This window comes from Pleurodeles waltl, chromosome 12 (assembly GCF_031143425.1).
Source record: "Pleurodeles waltl isolate 20211129_DDA chromosome 12, aPleWal1.hap1.20221129, whole genome shotgun sequence".
Lineage (NCBI taxonomy): Eukaryota > Metazoa > Chordata > Amphibia > Caudata > Salamandridae > Pleurodeles > Pleurodeles waltl.
The window spans coordinates 697488398-697508875 of NC_090451.1; the positions used below are offsets into that span (position 1 = coordinate 697488398).

The 20478-nt window shown below is 45.7% G+C and overlaps 1 protein-coding gene across 3 annotated transcripts in view; it reads left to right on the forward strand.

Annotated features, from left to right (window-relative positions):
* LOC138266880 (phospholipid scramblase 3-like) overlaps positions 1-20478 on the forward strand; it is a 205713-nt gene that overhangs the window by 171863 nt on the left and 13372 nt on the right. For 2 of the 3 annotated variants that reach the window (XM_069215600.1, XM_069215599.1), the window contains 3 exons: positions 15677-15741; positions 17672-17823; positions 18713-18740. In XM_069215600.1, coding sequence (XP_069071701.1) covers positions 15729-15741; positions 17672-17823; positions 18713-18740 — 193 coding nt within the window. In that variant the 5' untranslated portion in view covers positions 15677-15728. Of the gene's footprint in view, positions 1-10883; positions 11056-15676; positions 15742-17671; positions 17824-18712; positions 18741-20478 lie in introns of all 3 variants that reach the window. The other variant, XM_069215601.1, reaches the window with a different exon arrangement.

Here is a 20478-nt window from a genome sequence, read left to right on the forward strand (position 1 = left end):
TTCTAAAGCAGTCATTGTTCCATTTTTCAAGTGAGCCAGAGGAGGAGACAGAACTCTCTCTTATTGAGCTGCCAAACTCTGGAACTCCCTGTCCTTGGACATCAGAACCACCTACAACCACCTCTGCATCAGAAATAAATTACTCGCTTGTTTGTTGTGTGTCACATTCCCATCTGTTTGTTTAAGTTCCAGGACACCACTAGGTATAATGGGGTTATGCACCCTTCCACCCTGTGCTTGGGTTGAGTCTGCACTCTACAAACACCAAATGTATAAAATCAGTTGATAAACTTTACCAGGCTAATGGGAGGCAGCAGGGCGTAGGTGGCGGGATGAGGGGTGTTTAAGGGGTGTACTGCCAGGAAATTAGAGTTCAAATGCATGAGGGTTAGTCTGAACTGAAGGAGGCTCATTGTGAGTTGACGTGTAATTCCGATGGGTCTGAATCCATGAGTCTGGTCACCACATGGTGAGAACTGCAGTAACTCTGCAGATCTGGACTCTTTCTCCCAGAGACTTCATCCGTAGGTGGACTCTCCCGGTAAAATACTGGGGAAAAATGGGAACAATGTGACTCGTTAATTCAGTGGATAATTCCTCATGTGTCATGGGACCCACAGGGTTCCACATTCCTGGTAACTCCACTTCTTGGACTTACCAATAGATGTGGTACTCTAACTCCAGGGTGGGGGGTCATAGTCAGGGCTTTAAGTGGGATGAAAAAAGTGGGGGGGGGGGGACTCTCTCAAAGGGACGTGGCTGATATAATTAGGGTCATGGCTTAAAAACACATAAGCTAAAAAATCTATACTTAGCATTGTGTCCCCTCGACTGGTATTTTGCTTCTTCTTTCTGTCACTGCACCCAGATATATAATACAACAAGTAACATTACAACTACAACAAGCCAGGACTATTGGCTTTGTCAGTGGTTGTTAGTTGCATAAGATAAATAAGTACATCAATGGCTTTGTTGTATATAATTTTGATAATGCTTCAGTCCTGAAATGATGAGACTGTGCAATACCTGTAACGAGCCTCGGTGAAGTTACATAAAAGGCAGTGAAGGGTGGTACTGCTGCAGGGTTAAGAATTCATTTTCATGCTGGGGGTGAGAGCAAACATGGATAGCCCGATAGGGACCTGTCTCAGCACCTGCTTTCGAGAACTGCAGTGCTGAGCACCGGCAGGATCCGGGCCACTTAAAGTCCCGGTTGTAGTTACCAGGTACAACCCCGGTGCAGGGGGTCCTGAGGCTGTAGGAGAGAGAAGGTGCCCTGTGTTCATTGCCTAGAGGTTTCAACAGCTTAAAGGCCTATAGGGGCAATCTGGCTATGCCAGAAGGGCATGTCTGCAGGTCAATATTTGGTCTGTTTTTCAGTTGTTTGTAGACCTGTTTTATGGTCTGCTGGGCCGGTTTGTACTGTTGATTCCCTTGATATTGAAGCAGACATTGGCTGCAGCAAGTGGAAATTAATGCAGTCTTTCATACCTTGCAAAACACCTATACAGCTGTCTTTACAAGGTTAAAACTGCTCCAGTTTGCAAACCAGGTGCCATATTTTTTCTATTTCTCTGTTGCAATAAGCACCGTACCTTTGAACAAAACACTCCTTTATTTACTGACCGTAGGATAAAAAGGGAGGTGAGAGCAAACAGAAGAGTTTTAACTAGGTGCCATTTCACTTACGGGTACAATAACCACATCCTTAACTATAAAGGCATTGTGAAAGTATGTGAAGGTTTTTGGTACACAGTTGTGGTTCACAGGGAAGGAGGCGGTGTCCGGAGAGGTTGAGATGAATGCAGACATACTGGCTGCACACATGTGCCAAAAGAGAAAATGCAAAAAGAACAAATGATGGATATAACGCTTAACAATGTAAAACATTGACCCCCCCATCACAGATCTGGGCCTCAATCCATCGTTTTTTTGCTTGCCACGCCATTCCATTTTGGACCCAGCCATATGGAAATTAGTCTTGACCCTGCTCCCCATGGGAACAGACCAGCCTGAACTGCCAGGGCATGACCTCCCTGGAATGTAGACAAACATCCCAGGACCGGTTTTGGGATATCATCCCTCATTAGCCAGGGGAGCCTAAATCCGGTGGTATAGCGAGCACGAGACCCACGTCTGAGCAGACTCTTCCCACATGCGCCTCCATCCATTTCCATCAGGATGGGACTCAACTGTGTTATTGTGTAATTTGTCTTTGTCAGAGAGGAATCCGTTTCTTTGAGGGTATAATCAGCCTCTGAGTGTCTGGAATCAATTGCAGGTTAGTTTAATTCTTTGCCAGAGTGTTTTAATTATCTGCGGAGTGGATTCAGTCTGTAAATAGATGGATGCGTCTCATTGTGGAATCAGTTTCTGCCATGTGGAAATAGTCTCTGTCAACCTGGTTTAATTCTCTGTCAGTCTCCATCATGGTGGTATCAATCTATGCAAGGGTAGAATCATTTCGTGTCAAGGTGGGGATCATTCTGTCTCTGGGTGGAAACAGTCTCGGGCATGTCAGAGTCTGTCTCAGTCAGAATCTGTCTCTGTCGGAATCAATCCCTGGCAGGTCAGAATCTGTCTCTGTCTGGGTGGAATCATTCTCTGGCAGGTGAAAATGTGGCTCTTTCTCTGTGTAATCTGTCTCTGTCACAATGTTTGGTTGGGTAGAATACATCAGCGTGTGGAATCAGTTTCTGGCATGTAGGAATAGTCTCTGTCGGGGTGTAATCAGTCCCTATCATGATGGTATCAACCTATGCCAGGGTGGAATCAGTTCATATGAATGTGGAATTATTCTGTGTGAGGGTAAATCATCTTCTGCCAGGCCCAAAAACAAGTAAACAAGCTAAGTGCTGTCACTCATTATAATTGAGACAAAATGCACCAATCCGCTGCTTTGAGGTAGGATCCAAATCGTGAATAAAGCCAATGGATGAAGGGGGCTGACCCAAAGGCCTATTCTCTATATGCTATTCATTGGGCTGATCTATAATGTAAAGGGCACTTCAATCATCCAATAACTGAAGGTGTCTAAAGCCCCCTTCATCTAGTTATACGCTATATGAATGGAGTTCATTACGGTTGACATGAATGGCGTCAGCGGAACTGCACATTCAATGTTAAAAAAGGAATAATGTGGGGACCTTTGCAGTATTTATAACCGTCACCAAACTATGGTAACACTGGCAAAAGTTGTTTGTGCATCTTGATGCAGTTTTATCGCATTAGCGATTAATTCAAACTGCATCAACCATTGTGGTCTAGCTCCTGAAGTCTAAATGAACAAAGAAAGGAAATGCAATTGTATCATCACCCATTTCCCCTGGTATAAAATTTTAACACAACAATCTGAGAGGGGCCTTTTTAGGAGGAACTTTGAGATGCTGTACTTCAACAGGATTGAAGATCCACTAGCGAGAAAAAAAGATTCTTGCATCTGTCTCTCATCTTCACACGCGCTAGTGTCTGAACCAAGACCCAACAAGGGCCCACCTGACCAGCGATTGTCTGACTTCGGCAGCTTTTGGGCTGTTGGGAGGGTCTTGGGACGCAAGACCCCACTCATATTTTTTGGCCTCTTTTTGTGTAGGAAAATACCATCTTGCCTGGCATGTTACCCCCATTTTTCACTGTATATATGTTGTTTTAGTTGTATGTGTCACTGGGACCCTGGTAACCCAGGGCCCCAGTGCTCATAAGTGTGCCTGAATGTGTTACCTGTGTAGTGACTAACTGTCTCACTGCGGCTCTGCTAATCAGAACCTCAGTGGTTATGCTCTCTCATTTCTTTCCAAATTGTCACTAACAGGCTAGTGACCATTTTTACCAATTTACATTGGCTTACTGGAACACCCTTATAATTCCCTAGTATATGGTACTGAGGTACCCAGGGTATTGGGGTTCCAGGAGATCCCTATGGGCTGCAGCATTTCTTTTGCCACCCATAGGGAGCTCTGACAATTCTTACACAGGCCTGCCACTGCAGCCTGAGTGAAATAACGTCCACGTTATTTCACAGCCATTTTTCACTGCACTTAAGTAACTTATAAGTCACCTATATGTCTAACCTTTACCTAGTAAAGGTTAGGTGCAAAGTTACTTAGTGTGAGGGTACCCTGGCACTAGCCAAGGTGCCCCCACATTGTTCAGAGCCAATTCCCTGAACTTTGTGAGTGCGGGGACACCATTACACGCGTGCACTACATATAGGTCACTACCTATATGTAGCTTCACAATGGTAACTCCGAATATGGCCATGTAACATGTCTATGATCATGGAATTGCCCCCTCTATGCCATCCTGGCATAGTTTGCACAATCCCATGATCCCAGTGGTCTGTAGCACAGACCCTGATACTGCCAAACTGCCCTTCCTGGGGTTTCACTGCAGCTGCTGCTGCTGCCAACCCCTCAGACAGGCATCTGCCCTCCGGGGGTCCAGCCAGGCCTGGCCCAGGATGGCAGAACAAAGAACTTCCTCTGAGAGAGGGTGTGACACCCTCTCCCTTTGGAAAATGGTGTGAAGGCAGGGGAGGAGTAGCCTCCCCCAGCCTCTGGAAATGCTTTCTTGGGCACAGATGTGCCCAATTCTGCATAAGCCAGTCTACACCGGTTCAGGGGACCCCTTAGCCCTGCTCTGGCGCGAAACTGGACAAAGGAAAGGGGAGTGACCACTCCCCTGACCTGCACCTCCCCTGGGAGGTGTCCAGAGCTCCTCCAGTGTGCTCCAGACCTCTGCCATCTTGGAAACAGAGGTGCTGCTGGCACACTGGACTGCTCTGAGTGGCCAGTGCCACCAGGTGACGTCAGAGACTCCTTGTGATAGGCTCCTTCAGGTGTTGCTAGCCTATCCTCTCTCCTAAGTAGCCAAACCCTCTTTTCTGGCTATTTAGGGTCTCTGTCTCTGGGGAAACTTTAGATAACGAATGCAAGAGCTCATCCGAGTTCCTCTGTATCTCTCTCTTCACCTTCTGCCAAGGAATCGACTGCTGACCGCCCTGGAAGCCTGCAAAACTGCAACATAGTAGCAAAGACGACTACTGCAACTCTGTAACGCTGATCCTGCTGCCTTCTCGACTGTTTTCCTGGTGGTGCATGCTGTGGGGGTAGTCTGCCTCCTCTCTGCACTAGAAGCTCCGAAGAAATCTCCCGTGGGTCGACGGAATCTTCCCCCTGCAACCGCAGGCACCAAAAAGCTGCATTACCGGTCCCTTGGGTCTCCTCTCAGCACGACGAGCGAGGTCCCTCGAATCCAGCAACTCTGTCCAAGTGGCCCCCACAGTCCAGTGACTCTTCAGTCCAAGTTTGGTGGAGGTAAGTCCTTGCCTCACCTCGCTAGACTGCATTGCTGGGAACCGCGACTTTTGCAGCTACTCCGGCCTCCGTGCACTTCCGGCGGAAATCCTTTGTGCACAGTCCAGCCTGGGTCCACGGCACTCTAACCTGCATTGCACGACCTCCTAAGTTGCTCTCCGGCGACGTGGGACTTCTTTGTGCGACTTCGGGTGAGCACCGTTTCACGCATCCTCGTAGTGCCTGTTTCTGGCACTTCTCCGGGTGCTACCTGCTGCTAAGAGGGCTCCATGTCTTGCTCGACGTCCCCTCTACCTCCTGGTCCAATTTGCGACCTCCTGGTCCCTCCTGGGCCACAGCAGCATCCAAAAACGCTAACCGCACGATTTGCAGCTAGCAAGGCTTGTTGGCGTTCTTTCGGCGGGAAAACACTTCTGCACGACTCTACAAGGCGAGAGGGATCCGTCCTCCAAAGGGGAAGTCTCTAGCCCTTTGCGTTCCTGCAGAAACCGCAGCTTCTTCTGTCCAGTAGAAGCTTCTTTGCACCCGCAGCTGGCATTTCCTGGGCATCTGCCCATCTCCGACTTGCTTGTGACTTTTGGACTTGGTCCCCTTGTTCCACAGGTACCCCAGATTGGAAATCCACAGTTGTTGCATTGTTGGTTTGTGTCTTTCCTGCATTATTCCTCTAACACAACTTCTTTGTCCTTAGGGGAACTTTAGTGCACTTTGCACTCACTTTTCAGGGTCTTGGGGAGAGTTATTTTTCTAACTCTCACTATTTTCTAATAGTCCCAGCGACCCTCTACAAGGTCACATAGGTTTGGGGTCCATTCGTGGTTCGCATTCCACTTTTGGAGTATATGGTTTGTGTTGCCCCTATCCCTATGTTTCCCCATTGCATCCTATTGTAACTATACATTGTTTGCACTGTTTTCTAAGACTATACTGCATATTTTTGCTATTGTGTATATATATCTTGTGTATATTTCCTATCCTCTCACTGAGGGTACACTCTAAGATACTTTGGCATATTGTCATAAAAATAAAGTACCTTTATTTTTAGTATAACTCTGTGTTGTGTTTTCTTATGATATTGTGCATATGACACTAAGTGGTACTGTAGTAGCTTCACACGTCTCCTAGTTCAGCCTAAGCTGCTCTGCTAAGCTACCATTATCTATCAGCCTAAGCTGCTAGACACCCTATACACTAATAAGGGATAACTGGGCCTGGTGCAAGGTGCAAGTACCCCTTGGTACTCACTACAAGCCAGTCCAGCCTCCTACAGTCTAGCAGGAGTAGGTGAAATCTGTGCCTTTTAAAGATTGGGTAGGTTGCTAGCCTTGATTGCGCTTCCACTTCATTTGTCGTTTATTCAGTGTATTTGTTCAGCACCTAGTAGTATCCTTGCCATTAAAAGCAAACAAGCATTTGCAATGCAGTGGGTCTCGTGTTTGCTTGAGATAGAGCTATTAACGTGGCAAATTCCTACCTGGACTTTTCTTGCCAGATAAATTGAAAATGTAAAGTAAAACAGTTGACATAAGCGAGCTGATTAAAAGCGCCACGGCTGCCATGAGCATGAAGGAGAGAGACAAAAGGAAAAAGAAACTTGCTTGCAAGCAAACATTGGCAAACGTGCAATTATCCATGTAACAGTGTCGGTCCCCAAGGCGGTAACAAACCCCCCCCACGGCAGGACAAACGTAAAGCATTTATCAATGATAACAAAGGATTTTTGAAAGGCAAGCCCAGGGGGGAGTGAAAGTGATGGGTGTACGGTGGGTGTGGTTAAAAATCCACATAGATACCAACACGTCGGAAGAGCAGGACTTGTGCACTGCTATGCTCGACCTAAAAAGGTGCATGGCTGCTGCCTATGTCACCCGTTTCAGTTCTTGCTCTTTGGGCATCCTTTTACGCACTTGACTCCATCTGTGTGTGGTGCATGTTTCCATATGGATTACTGGCCCTTCTCTGATTACCTCCTTTTTTGATGTACGAAATCTGAGAATCGAGATGCTGTAATGCCAGGCTGGTGCTGTGTAGCTGTATATATGTTTAGTCTTTATTATATTTATAATTTGCTCGTCTATCTCTCACGTACCCTCATTCATCACACCACCAGCGCTTCATCCCATGACACGATAATTGTACTTCAGTGGTCATCACACACAGAATGAAAACACTTCCCACATGGCCTCAAAGCAAAAACAACACTCTTCCAACCATACATCCTACACCGTGTAGCTTGCTATCTGTGTGAGTAAGCGCTTCAGTGGCCCATATTGGGCTGGTAAGCGCTGTGTAAATGCTACAGTGCTATACTAACTACACGGGGAATAATCCTGGTAAACTTGTCTTGGCAGCTGTGGGTGTTTCTCTACTTGAAAAACATCAAACTGCGGATACCCACTTGGGTTGGCGTGGGGGGACATTGTGCTTGGAACAGATATCTTCTGTTCAAGTTGAAGAGACACGCTGTGCTTCTCAGGGGCAGAGTCAAGCTTCTGGGCTGTAGCTACCCTGGTCACATGTAAGGACAGAGGGGCAGTATTGAATTTCCCCCTAGCGGAGCATGCAAAGCGTTATTTGGTAAAAGCTAGGATGCCTGAAGGTATCATGCACTGTGTGTACTGTGAAGTGACTGAAAGGTGATACCCTTTAAAACTTGAACATGTACAACTAGGTGTGTTGACTCTAGGCTATCCGTTTGTATGTTATAAAGTATGGAATGAGTCTCCTGCATGATGGAGATGCACTGGCGGAGAGTTTTGGAAACTATGAATATTTCACTTGAGAAAGGAACCCATATGCACAGAATACTGGTGGCCCCTATCCCTCATGTACCAGTGTGATCTTACCTAGGGGCACAGCAGCCTGGCCTGCGGTAGCCAGTGTGTCATGGTCCCTAGAGCAAGGAAGGAAATGGGACCCCGGGCTGCTGTTCGAATCACAAAATACAGTAATATTTGGGGCTCAGGGGTCCCGCTGCACCTGCAAGGCAGGCAGAAGAAGCTGTGCCTCCTACATCAAGGGAGAAGTCAATGCCCTGCACCCAAGAAGGACACCTGTCTACGGTGGTGCTCTGTGAGCAGGTGAGAGGGCGGCGGGGAAGTAGTGACACAAGCAGAGGAGGTAGCAAGTGTGGTGGGAGCGAGCAGGCAACACACAGACCCGGGGCGTTCGTGACGCCATGTTTACACTCCTGCGATTCACTTTTATGAACCAGTGCAATAGGTATAGTTGAAGAGAAAGAGGACTACAGCTTGCATTATTCTTAGTTTGCATTAGGAGGGCCTGTGAACAGAAGCGTTGGTGTCAGCAGACACAGGGCCTGATTTAGAGTTTGGTGGATGGATTACTCTGTCACAACGGTGATGGATATCCCGTCTGCCTAAATATAAATCCCATAGGATATAATGGGATTTAGAATTTGTCGGACGGGATATCCGTCACCGTTGTTACGGAGTAACTCGTCCACCAATATAAAACAGGTCCATAAAGCCACCTCACAGCATGGACTGACTCAATTTCTTCATTAGTTAGCCAAAACGTTAACAGGCCATAGAGTAAGTGAGGGTTTGGCCACTGTGTTCTGAATACTAGGAAACCACGAACATAAACTCTTACATGGGCAGAGACTGTCCTAGGGGTTCAGATCCAGAAGGTAAGGGCCGGGAGGAGCAGAATCACTAGAGGCAGGTGTAGTTTCTTTGCTATGTGCACTAGGACCCTTGTGGTCCTGGGTGAACTTTAGACAAGAATGATGTAATCTGATGGGAGGTGTTAGGTGTGGTAATGAAGGCTATGACGTAGTACACGCAGAGTGTGATAGTATGTTGAAGAATAAAGACGTCTGCTACAGAGCTCCATGTGTGACGTACTCATTTGTATGCTCAGAGACTGGGGAGGACGCTACAGTAGGGTCTAGAGGAAGGTTCTGCGATGCTAGGAGCGGGGAATATTATGACCCATAGATGGAGGATTCCAGGGCTTACGGTTTTAAAGGACCTACTCTAGTTTGAACGTGAACATCAGTGGACAGGCTTCCTTGCTTCAAAATGAGCCCCCTGATGCCCCAGTAAGTAATTTTGTTTGGCCAGCGATATTCAAAGCAGGTTTTGTGCAATTCATCCTCAGTGGTGGCATCTAGGGTTGCAAATTATGCGTGACTTGGAACAGAGCACCCGGGACGCCCACAAATAGAAGTCGACGAGCTGTTAAAAGCTCCAGCCAGTAGCCTGGGTGTGGCTCAGCTTGCTCGAGGTGCTCTTGGCACCGCAAGCTAAAGACAAGCTGAGCTTTCAGAGGAGCTAACATAGTCTTGTGGCTACAGCGGCGGACCATGGAACATGGGGAAATATAGGGCATACTTGCTGGGAGTTAGCGCCATGCTTGCACCACGCAACATGGTACATGCGTGGCACAAACCAGTAAGTCATAATTTTGAAGCCACACAAAGCCACTTTGTGTGGCTTTGAATGGTTCCAAAAGCATGGAGTAACGCAACGCAGTGCAAATTGCTGAGCTGTCTCAATCTGCGCTAGGAGGTGTTCCATGTGTGCTGGGTGGGTTTTCCCATGCAACTCCCATGGTTTTTGGTGCTGCCCCAGATTTACCCATCCTGGTAAACTTGGGAATGCGCCAAAACCATTTGCGTGAGGTGTAACAAGGAGAAATATCTTTATTTTTCCTCATGTTTCCCTTTTTTTGTTTGTGCTGCATTCTGCAGCATACATAGAGGAAAAAGCCTCTCGGATTGCTTTTGTGCAGGAAGGTGCCCCTTTCTGCACAAAAATAATCCTCCATGCATCACAGGCACCCTTGCACCACAGTGCACGGGTGCCTGCGTTGGTGCTAGGCAGCCAATTGTGCATCACCGCAGGGGGAAAGGACGGGAATGGGCTGTATTGGATAAATACAGAGCATTCTTGTCCTTTCCCTGTGACGTAGGTCACTGCTGCAAGGTGACTTGCTGTGCTGCCGTGCACCACAAATCAGAGATCAGAGTTAGAGACACAGGCTTGACTCAGCATCCTGTGAATCCTGGCAAATCTGCTTGTGCAGGAAGAAAAGATGTAACTCGTCTGTGTCTGTTGTGAAGTAATCCTGTGTCCTTAAGCAAGGTTTGCGCTTCGTAAAACTGAAAAAAAAATTAATCTGGCTTCTGGAGGTCACCACATTGTAATCTCGACTTTGAGTGAATTCGATAGTATGAAACTAAACAATCTGGACTCAATCCTGACTTCTTGTTGGACCAAATTGTATGATTCTAGGTAAATGCTTAATTTCACAGAGCCTGATTTTTGTTCATCATCACATGACAGCATATTCAAATACGCTAGTTCAGGATGTGGGCTGCTCAAATTTTGGTCACATAGGGGAGTACTGCATGACAGCTGACTTATCTCTCAGTTCACTATTACCATCAGGGCAGTGGCAGGATTGTTTCTCGAGGCCTGTAGTCATTTAAGTTACAAACATTTGTACATATGTATATACATTTGTATTAGCATGGACATTTTTTACTTTGTCCCTATATACTTCCTTTACCCTCTGCGGGAAAACAATCTAACAATGGAGTCGATGCCCATGCACAATGGAACCGAAGACGAGGAGTCACTGTATCCCGTGACTCGAAAACACTTCTTTGAAGAAAAACAGCTTGTAACACTCTGAGCCCAACACTAGATGGCAGGATAATGCACTGCATGTGAATCTGCAGTGGAACCGACCACAAACAGATGTACACTGGGTAAGTGACATTTTCCTTCTAACTCCACTCGTGCTTTGATAGTATGGAAGGTTATAAAGCGGACCGAGGCAAATATAACTGATCTTTGAGTTTTTTTGGTGCACTGGCTCGAAACTACCTAAACACGCTACGGGAACCGGCCCTCCAACGCACCGGTCCTCACAAGGGTAGTGTTTATCTAGAACTGACAGTGTTTACCGACACACATGCAAACCAAATCTGCAAAGGCAGACACATACATGTTTTCTGGGTTACACACACGTACGTAGACACACACAGATGTACATACATATACAATGTACATAGATACACTCAGATGTGCAGACACACACTCAGACATGGCTGCCATGTTTTCAGATTCTATGGTTTCAGGTAGCATATGTGCGACATTCTATTGTCAGATGTGTGACATGTAGAATGAGACATTCTCGTGAATGTTGGAGTGATTCTCTGTGAGTTTTCAGTTACTGCATCCAGATATATCGCACAACAATAAATATACACTTAAAACAAGTTAGGCTTTGTGGCTTTGCCAGTGCTTGTTGGCAGTATCAGCTCGATGACTAATATTGATTTTTCATGTTTAAATAGAATTGAAAATGTTTCATTTCTGAAAATATTAGACTGTGGATGGGGTATTGGTCTTCGGAGTGCTTCAATCACTCCTGTTCTCTACTTCGCACCCTCTCCATCTGCAGTCTCTCACAGACACCTTTCCCCCAATTCCTTCCTGAAATCCACTATCTGCATATCTCGTTATCAATCTTATCATTCTCTTTCTGCATGTACTTTATTGGATTTTCCTCTTCGCTGGTTTCTCTTTCTCTCTCTCTCTCTCTCTCTCTCTCTCTCTCTCTCTCCCCCTCCCTGTCTCGCTCAGTCTCTCTCTCCCTCACTCTGTCTCTCCCCATCTCTGTCTCCCATGCTCTCTCTCCCTCGCTCTCTCTCCCTCCCTCTATCCCTCCCTCCCCTCTGTCTCCCCTTTCCTCCCCCCCCTCTCTCTCTCTTCTCTCCCTCTCTCTCCCCTCCCACTCTCTCCCCCATTCTCTCCCTCTTCCCCTTTCTGTCTCTCTACATCTCTTCCTCTCTCTCCCTTCTCTCTACCAACCTCTCTTTCCTCCCCTGTCTCTCTCTCCCTCCCTCACCCTCTGTCTCCTATTTCTGAGTTTTGTGCTGTCAGCTCTCGAAAGCACTGTACCTCCTTAAAACAAAGTATTATTTACAATTAGCATAAGTGACAGTTACTCAGTGCACTCTGCGCAGATTCTAAGGTTTGGATTAACATGTAGTCAAATAACTTTATGACCCTGCTGCTGGCAGTGAGAAACTCCTTCTGACTTCAGGGTAAGTATTGAAAAAAACTGTGCCAGGCCCAGGCTGATTTGCAGAGCAGCCGGGCTCCTCTCCAGGACCTAGGCCTACCTCATAATAAAGGCCTGCTGCCACACAGCAAGCAGTGGCGGACAAATGTATCCAGCCACTAAGCGCTACAGCTCTGGTCCAGCAGAGAGGAGCTATAATAATGCATGACGTTGCAATTCTAGTGCCGCGTTGCAGGCACCAGCACTATAATGTGTTAGTCTAACTCCTGAAGCATGGTACTTGGCAGGACTGCCCATGCCCACAAACAGACATACAGAAACCAGGGCCGGACGGGCCTTTTTATTCCACTGGGCATTTCCCCAGTGGACTGGCGCCATTGCGGCTGGTTTTGAAAGTCTAAGGCTACCCTTCTGCCTGCCACTTTCCACAGCTTCCCGAGGTTCATTGTGGTAGGAATGGAAAAATTTAAGAGAGCTGGGGACGGGGAAAGAAAAGACAAAGCACTAGAGAGGGAGAGAGAAAAAATGGATGGATGGAAATAGGGGGAAAGAGGACACAAAGTGAGTGGGACTGATTTGAGCATTTATGCCAGGACTGCTTTTGTTTCCTCAGTCGTTCCCTGACCGAAACACCCAAACACGCTCACACACAAACGTACAGACATATAGTCACACACATATGTACATACACATAAATATACACACACACTCACAAACATGCACAGACGTACAGACATATAGCCATACACATATACATACACACAAACACACACACGCACAGACATATACTCACACACATATACATACACACACAAACATACACACACACACTCACAAACGCACACAGACATACAAACATATACCCACACACATATGCATACACAGAAAATAAAATGTACACATTCACACATATAGATGAACACAGATATACAAATACACACGGCTACACAGAGGCATAGACACACACTTAGATGTGCATACATATACACGCACTTCTACATGCACACAGATGACACGCATACAGACGTATACACACACATAAATAAACAAGCACACATGCACTTTTTCTCACTGTCTCTTTCTAGCCTTGCAGCTCTCTTTTGTTTCAGATCTATTTTTTTTTAATGTTTACTCAGCTGCTTCCTTGACGAAACCCTAACTTTTCACTTCCTTGCATTGTCCTACTCCGATCTTCTGAACTTATTTCCTTGTACAGACTGGATGGTTGTTGGGCAGTGGATTGTACTCCTTTCTCCGGTACAGACTGGTGGGTGTTGGGCTGTGGATTTGACGGCTTTCCCCAGTACAGCCTGGTGGGTGTCATGCAGTGGATTTTATTATTTTCGCCTATACAGACTGGTGGGCGTTGGACAGTGGATTTTACCTGCTCCTTGGAATGGTCCGGGCACATGGGTGCGAATGGGGCAGTAATACTCTTTCACCCCCTCACTGTAGCATGCTCCCTCCTCTTCTCCACACTGGTTAAGTCTACGTGTTGGTCAACACCGGGAGGAGATCTTTCAAGGCAGGCGGAGTGTGTGGAAGCATGACGACAAGACAGCATTGACTTGGTGGTTCATTGAGAGCGAGGAGTGATGCAGAGGTTGCTTGCGTGGTCGGTGGGAGTGGGGGGTTTCTTAGAGTTGAGGGCCACCAGAAGTCATCCCAGCCGGAGATTGTGGAACCCCATGATGAGGACCTCGGTTTTGTCAGAGTTGAGTTTAAGGCAGCTGTCCTTCATCTAGAGGAGTGTGGTCTAGGTTATTTGGTTGCTTCTGAAAACTAATTGGGAGGGGTCCAGGGTGTGGTTAGTTTCGATGAATTTGGTGAGATGGGCGTTGATGGCCTTCTCAATGACCTTGGCTGGGAAGGGGAGCAGAAACATGGGCCTGTAGTTCTTGAGGTCCGTCGGGTCGGCAGAGGGGTTTTTCAGCGGAGGGTTGATTTCTGCGTGCTTCCAGTCTTCTGGGAAGGTGGCAGACTCGATGGAGCATTTGATGGCGCAGCATAGTTAAGGGGCGATGGTGGCACCAGCTCGGTTAAAGATGTGGTAGGGGCACCGGTCCGAGGGGGCTCTGGAATGGATGGTTCTCAAGATCTTTAGGGTATCGTCAGTGGAGTGAGTGGTCCAGTTGAGCAGGGTTTCTTCGGGTTTGGTGGTTGCGGGCTGTGCGGGTGGTTCCTTGGTTGCAAAGCTATTGTAGATGTCTAAGATCTTGCGATGGAAGAAGGTGGCAAGGTTGTCACAGAGGTTGGGGGGGGGGGGGGGGGGAGAATGTCAGTGGCGTCCATGCTGGGTTTGAACTAGTTTCGGGAAATCTGCGTTCTTACTCAGTAGATAGAGGTAACTAAAAGCTGAAGGGGCGGGCAGGGCAGAGCCGCATCTTCCATGAGAGACCAGCACCCTCTACTGTTCTGCTGCAGTCCTGCAGCATCATAGATCACCAAAGGATTTTTAAGTGAAATGTGGGGTATTAAGTGATCTGTAATGAAGACTTTAGTCGTTTGTAGGTTTTTAATAAACGTATAGTGTATGGTACCTATAAATTGTATGCATTATTGTGTCTTCCAAAGTCTATACATTCAAATCTGGCTAACTGGCTTTCGGGTGCAGTCTTACGGCTTCTGAACACTTTAAATACTGAGCACTGTTATTATCCAAAGTCTAAGCTAGTCACTTTATTGACTTCAGAAGGATGAAAGGATGAGTTGCATTTATTTGAACGTATGCCCTGCCAGTCACACAGATCTCTTCACTAGGCACATTGACGCGCCAGGGATGTTTTCAGGTGTCCACCTTAAGACAAAAACAAGGCTAGGAGCCTCTGAAAGAGTTTAGAAAGGAGATCAAAAGTAAAGATAACTAAGTGACCTGATGAAAAGCAGTGGAATACAGGGTGAAAGAATGAGAGATGTATGTGACCGAGAGATATGTCTGTGGGTGTGGGAGTTAGAGAAAAAGAGTGCGAAAGGCGAGGGGCTATAAAAGGATCCCCTTTCCCCTTTGCAAATCATTTATCTCCATAACCAGTGGGTCTATAGCTAATTGAATATGTTGAGACTAGTACTGTAGTCACAAAACATTCATCCATACCATACCAGCTCATGGACTGGAAGGCATGCCCCTTCCAAATTGCGATTCAATATCACTTGGAAAACCCATTTTGAAATTTGGGAAAATGTTTCTGAATTGCAAAATGGGGTTAGTACATATTAAATGGATTTTGAAGTGCCTAGATGCTGCAAGGTTTTTGTCTAACGCACATTTTGCTAAAATAACCTTTTGTTTACTTGAATAGGTAATCTTGCAATTTTCTCCTCGTCACTGAGTTCTTTTGTGATATTCGGACTATGGCGTATCAAGGTATGTACAAAGGGACCATAACATTGTCTGATCATAAAAGCTTTCACCGTTTGATAACACTGGCATGCCTGTCATCAGGCACACCACGGAGGTGCACTGTTTCATGGTTTTGAAAGGGTAAATGAATACCTTATGAGTTTAAGGGGCCTTTGGGATCATTAGATCATAGACTAGTCTTGATTTATAGGTTGCCTTAGATTCTAGTGGTATCGGTCATCTGTGGTCAAGGGGGCATCATTTACGACATGGGAGGCTGTGGTTTCCATGCTGCACTGTGTTCCGAAGCCAGATTGGTAGTCATGCAGGAGATGGTTAGCACTGATGTGATCTTGGAGTTAAGAGTAGAGGCTTTTCCAATCATTCTGCAGGAATACTGATAGGCCTTAGCTTGAGTGGAGGGCCGTAGGAGGGGGGGTCTCCCTCCGCAACGAGTTGGTGCTGGGGTGTCTGTGATTAGCTTTGAACAGCAACTTACACTGGATGTCAAGCCACTTGGATTCACCTTGGAAGATTCTTCTCATGGAGCCAGGTTTATACTTGTTCTTGCTTGTTGTTCTTGGTTAGTAGCAGGAATTTTCTGCCTAGTTGGGTTTTGTGAAAAGAACAGATGATGGACAGAATGCGGAACTAATCAAACCTTCACGCTCAGTCATAGATCTTGGTTTAATCCACTGATTATTATGTTTTCTTGCTGTGCAACAAACGGAAACTTGGTAGGGGCCATCTTGCTAATTTACAACCCGTTTATAGGAATCAGGAGTTGCTACACCCGCTGGCCCTGACGTGAAACTGCTTTTTCTTGGCCTTTTGAGTATCTGTGTGAGCCAGGCACAACGAGCCGGTCCTCCACAGTTACCAATCCTTCCCGGCTTTTTGCGTGTTTCTCAGGCAGTATGGAAGAGTTGTGCTCTCAATGAAATCCCGACACTCATGACCAGCTGTTTACAAATAGGTCTCTATTGCTTACACTTATTTTATTATGCTGTGTTTGTAATAAAAGCAAAAATCAGAAAAACACGTCCAGAATCCAAGTTTAGAATCACTGGAAAAACCCCACCTGAATCGACATATGAACTTATGACATATATGTATAACAAAAAGCACAGTTCACAGGCTAATCAAAATGTCCTAAATAGTTGCCAGAGTGGCTGCAATTCTACAAAATGGCTGTGTGCACCAGGGCATCCACTAAATTAATTGCAATTGTATTTATATAGTGCTTACTACCTCTGATGAGGCGCTAAAGCACTTTTCGGCGAGTAGCCAAAAGGTTTGTTACTAACTAGTTCATTTTAACAGCTTAGCGCCATTGTATACGATCCAACATACCTGCCTACCTGTTCAGTGAAGACCTCAGCTCCTTGCTTTAGGACATTCCTTTATTTCTTTTTGTGCAGATATGTTTATTCAGTCTTGGATTCTTGTGTCTTTAATCTCCATTACTGTCTTTAAGGTTAGAGTAACTCATGTACTTTGTCAGAAATACACTGAAGAAACAATAATGAAAATGAATGACTTAGTCTGACATTCTTCCTTGCTTCAGTGATTTCTTATTATAGTGTTTTCTTTATTAAGAGCAGACTAATAACCTCATTTTTGGTGCTAAACTGTATGTTCATTTGTGACGGTGTGTATTTTTTGTAAGTGCTGCACTATTCTATAAATCCCTCAAGTTTATGTGAAGTTTAAAAAACATTTAAATAAAGTACATTTAATAACAAAAGTGTGGAGATTTGAAACCTCGTTACATATTTTGTTTGAAAATGTAAAAACAAGCCCAAGAGTCAAAGCTCATTGAGAGTCACCCGGAAGTAATAGTAGAGACTGTTACAGGTCAGAGCAGTTAAATCTGCATGACCCTGCATCAGCATATCCAAAATAACCCATACTCCGGGTGATTAACGCTGTCTTGTCCTTCCTTCCCCATCAGGTGATGGAATTCAGTATCACCCTCAGGGGTACCAGGGCACTAATGCTGGGCAGCCGCAGCCAAACCAAGAGGCGGGCCCGCCAGGATTTCAGCCAGTGCCACACATGGCGGCTCTGCCCAACATCCCACCTGGACTGGAATACCTGACACAGGTGAGTAGCGTCGCCGCCTTTCTCCTAGCCTTTTTATTTTATTCTCAGTTTTCAGCTTTATCCAACTTTACTTGCCTCTTCCCCTTTCTGTGCAAGCCCTACCTGTCAATTCTGCCATCCCCAGACTATCAAGTCATGCTGCTCTCACCCCTAGTGCCAGGCTCTCCATGTCTTTAACCCTGCATTCACCCCTCTCCCTCTAACCTTTCATCACCATCCGGCATTTTAAAGTTCCCCAAACTCAAGGCACCTAGGATTTGGAATTATGCTGTTAACTTTGCCTAGGAAGACAGAGTACTATGCTCAAGCATGGGATGCATTTATCAGTGGAGAAACGTCCCTATGCTGGTACTGCAGAACATGGAATAACATAATTTCTCTCTGGGTATGTCTACATTTGAGGCAGATGGGCTGCCATAGTGGTGACATTCTCCATGGAGACCATTGGCTCCTCCCTGGATTTTCATTGGCTGTTCTCGACCTTTGTCCTGTGGCGCACTTCCTGCTCCTTTTACAGGTAGTGAATGTAAGTTTGGCCACTTAAGCCAGATTCAGTCCCAAACTGTACGCTGGCTCTTCTCCCACAATAACCGAAAACGAAGACCCAGGGTGGCCCCTCTCCCCTTCCATAGAGTTCTATGAACTCTCTCTGAGGGGTGTTCAGAATCGGAAGCGGTTGCAACACTACCTGTAGCCTCCTTGTCACAGGCTAAGACTTTGTAAAATCATAAAATGATAGAAGAATGAATAAATAAATGAATGAACGGATACATGCATACATACATCAATGAGTGAATACTGCTGGACGTGGCTAGTCCTTTGCTCCCCGTGTGTTAAGCCTTCAGCTAGTGCTCCCAAGTCTAAGTTCTCTGTTTTTTACCATTTGCAGGTGGACCAAATTCTAATCCACCAGAAACGTGAGTACATTCTTTGGTTTACTTGCCACAGACGAGGTGATTTGTGCACACCAAGTCAAAGCATATGTAAATACAGAGGCACATGCACTTGAGTCAAGTTGTATGCCAGAATGCCACATACAAAATATTTCTTTAATAAAAGTATCATAGCCAGAAAAGTGGCTCCCACAATATTGTAAAGATTAATTGTTAGCGTCGAGTGCGCAAGTACTATAGCCTGTTGTAATCTCTTCGTGGGCTTTTAATCACGCCCACTCTTGCTATTCATCCTTTGTTGTGGTTGTCTCAAATGCTTCATTTTTATTGGTGTATTTTGTGAAATGTCCCTCCTTCATGTGCTGAGTTCCCTCCCAGGTGATTTCACTAAGTGAGCATTTTTGTTGCCCATCACACTACATCACGCTTCCGCCTGTGACAGCGTTTGATGGCCCCTCTCCGGTTTCGGTTTGCCTTTCATCCCAGCCGGGATCCTTTCCAGACATTCAAGCAGGGAGCCAATAACTCTTGCGCTCACGCCAATGGCGGCTGTGGCACTTTGAATTGACTTGCTTATGTCAACTGTTTTACTTTTAATTTTCAATTTATGTGGCAAGAAAAGTCCAGTTAGGAATTTATAACGTAAATAGCTCTAACTCGAGCAATTGCAAGACCCATTGCATTGGAAATGCGTGTTATAAGTTGGTTTAGATTTACAATTGGTAGCTTTGTATCTTTGTATCTGGAAGATTGATATTTTACACAGTATTGTGGTAGAATGCATGGGCGTCCATTCACCAAAATGCTTGGGGTAGCAGAAGTGACATTATGTACCCTTTGACTTTAATGACATCACAGGAAATGACCCTCGAGACTGATTTGTTTCCCAGGAAGATATATGACATGTCCTTAACTTTGGTGAGATCCCAATAAATCACACTGATGAAGTTCCATATTAACTGTAGTATTAATATAAAAACACAACAGAAGCAGAGGTGTATTTGGATACCACCTATATTATGAGGCTGGCTTGTTCTTTGAAAGCTCTGGAATGTAATACATGCCGTCAATTCTCAATCACGATGAAGAATGCAAAATAGGGATAACTGTATTCAGTATTAAAATGTTCCCACTTCAGACTGGGCTGTATGTATGGCATTGAGTGTAAATGGGTTACATTTACAAAGTATGTTACGGAAATACAGAATGTTAAAAAAATGTGGATCTAAGATTTGTCCTGAGAAAGGCCACATGACCCAGATAGGTAAATGACGTGACTGAAACATGTAGACCTATGGATGCTGTAGTTACTATTTTTCTCCTTCAGCATCACTTCTTTTAATCATGTGAGGGTTTTCCAAATAAAGGGCAATTAAAGAGTTCCCGGTAGGCATTTCTAGATTAGATCCCATCTTCTCAGAAGCACTCTCTTGAGGCTTACGGTAGATCCCACCCGGATACAGAGAGTATCTGGATGAGGACTCACTGATGAACCATACGACCGGAATCCCTGGTGACTGAGAGTCCTTATAAAACAACAAGAAGTGACTTTCTGGGTCAGTTTAGGGAGACATTGAAACAATGAGAGAGGGCTGTCTCCCTTTGTGGTATTTGTAGGTACAAACGAAGTGAAACCAACTCTGCTAAGCACTTCTCCAGGCCCTTCCTGGTTTACCTCTTCTTGGTTATAGTTGTTCATACCCAGTCTATCTGGGATCCTCGTTGGCATCCTTTCCTGCAGTTCCTGGGCACTAAGAATTGC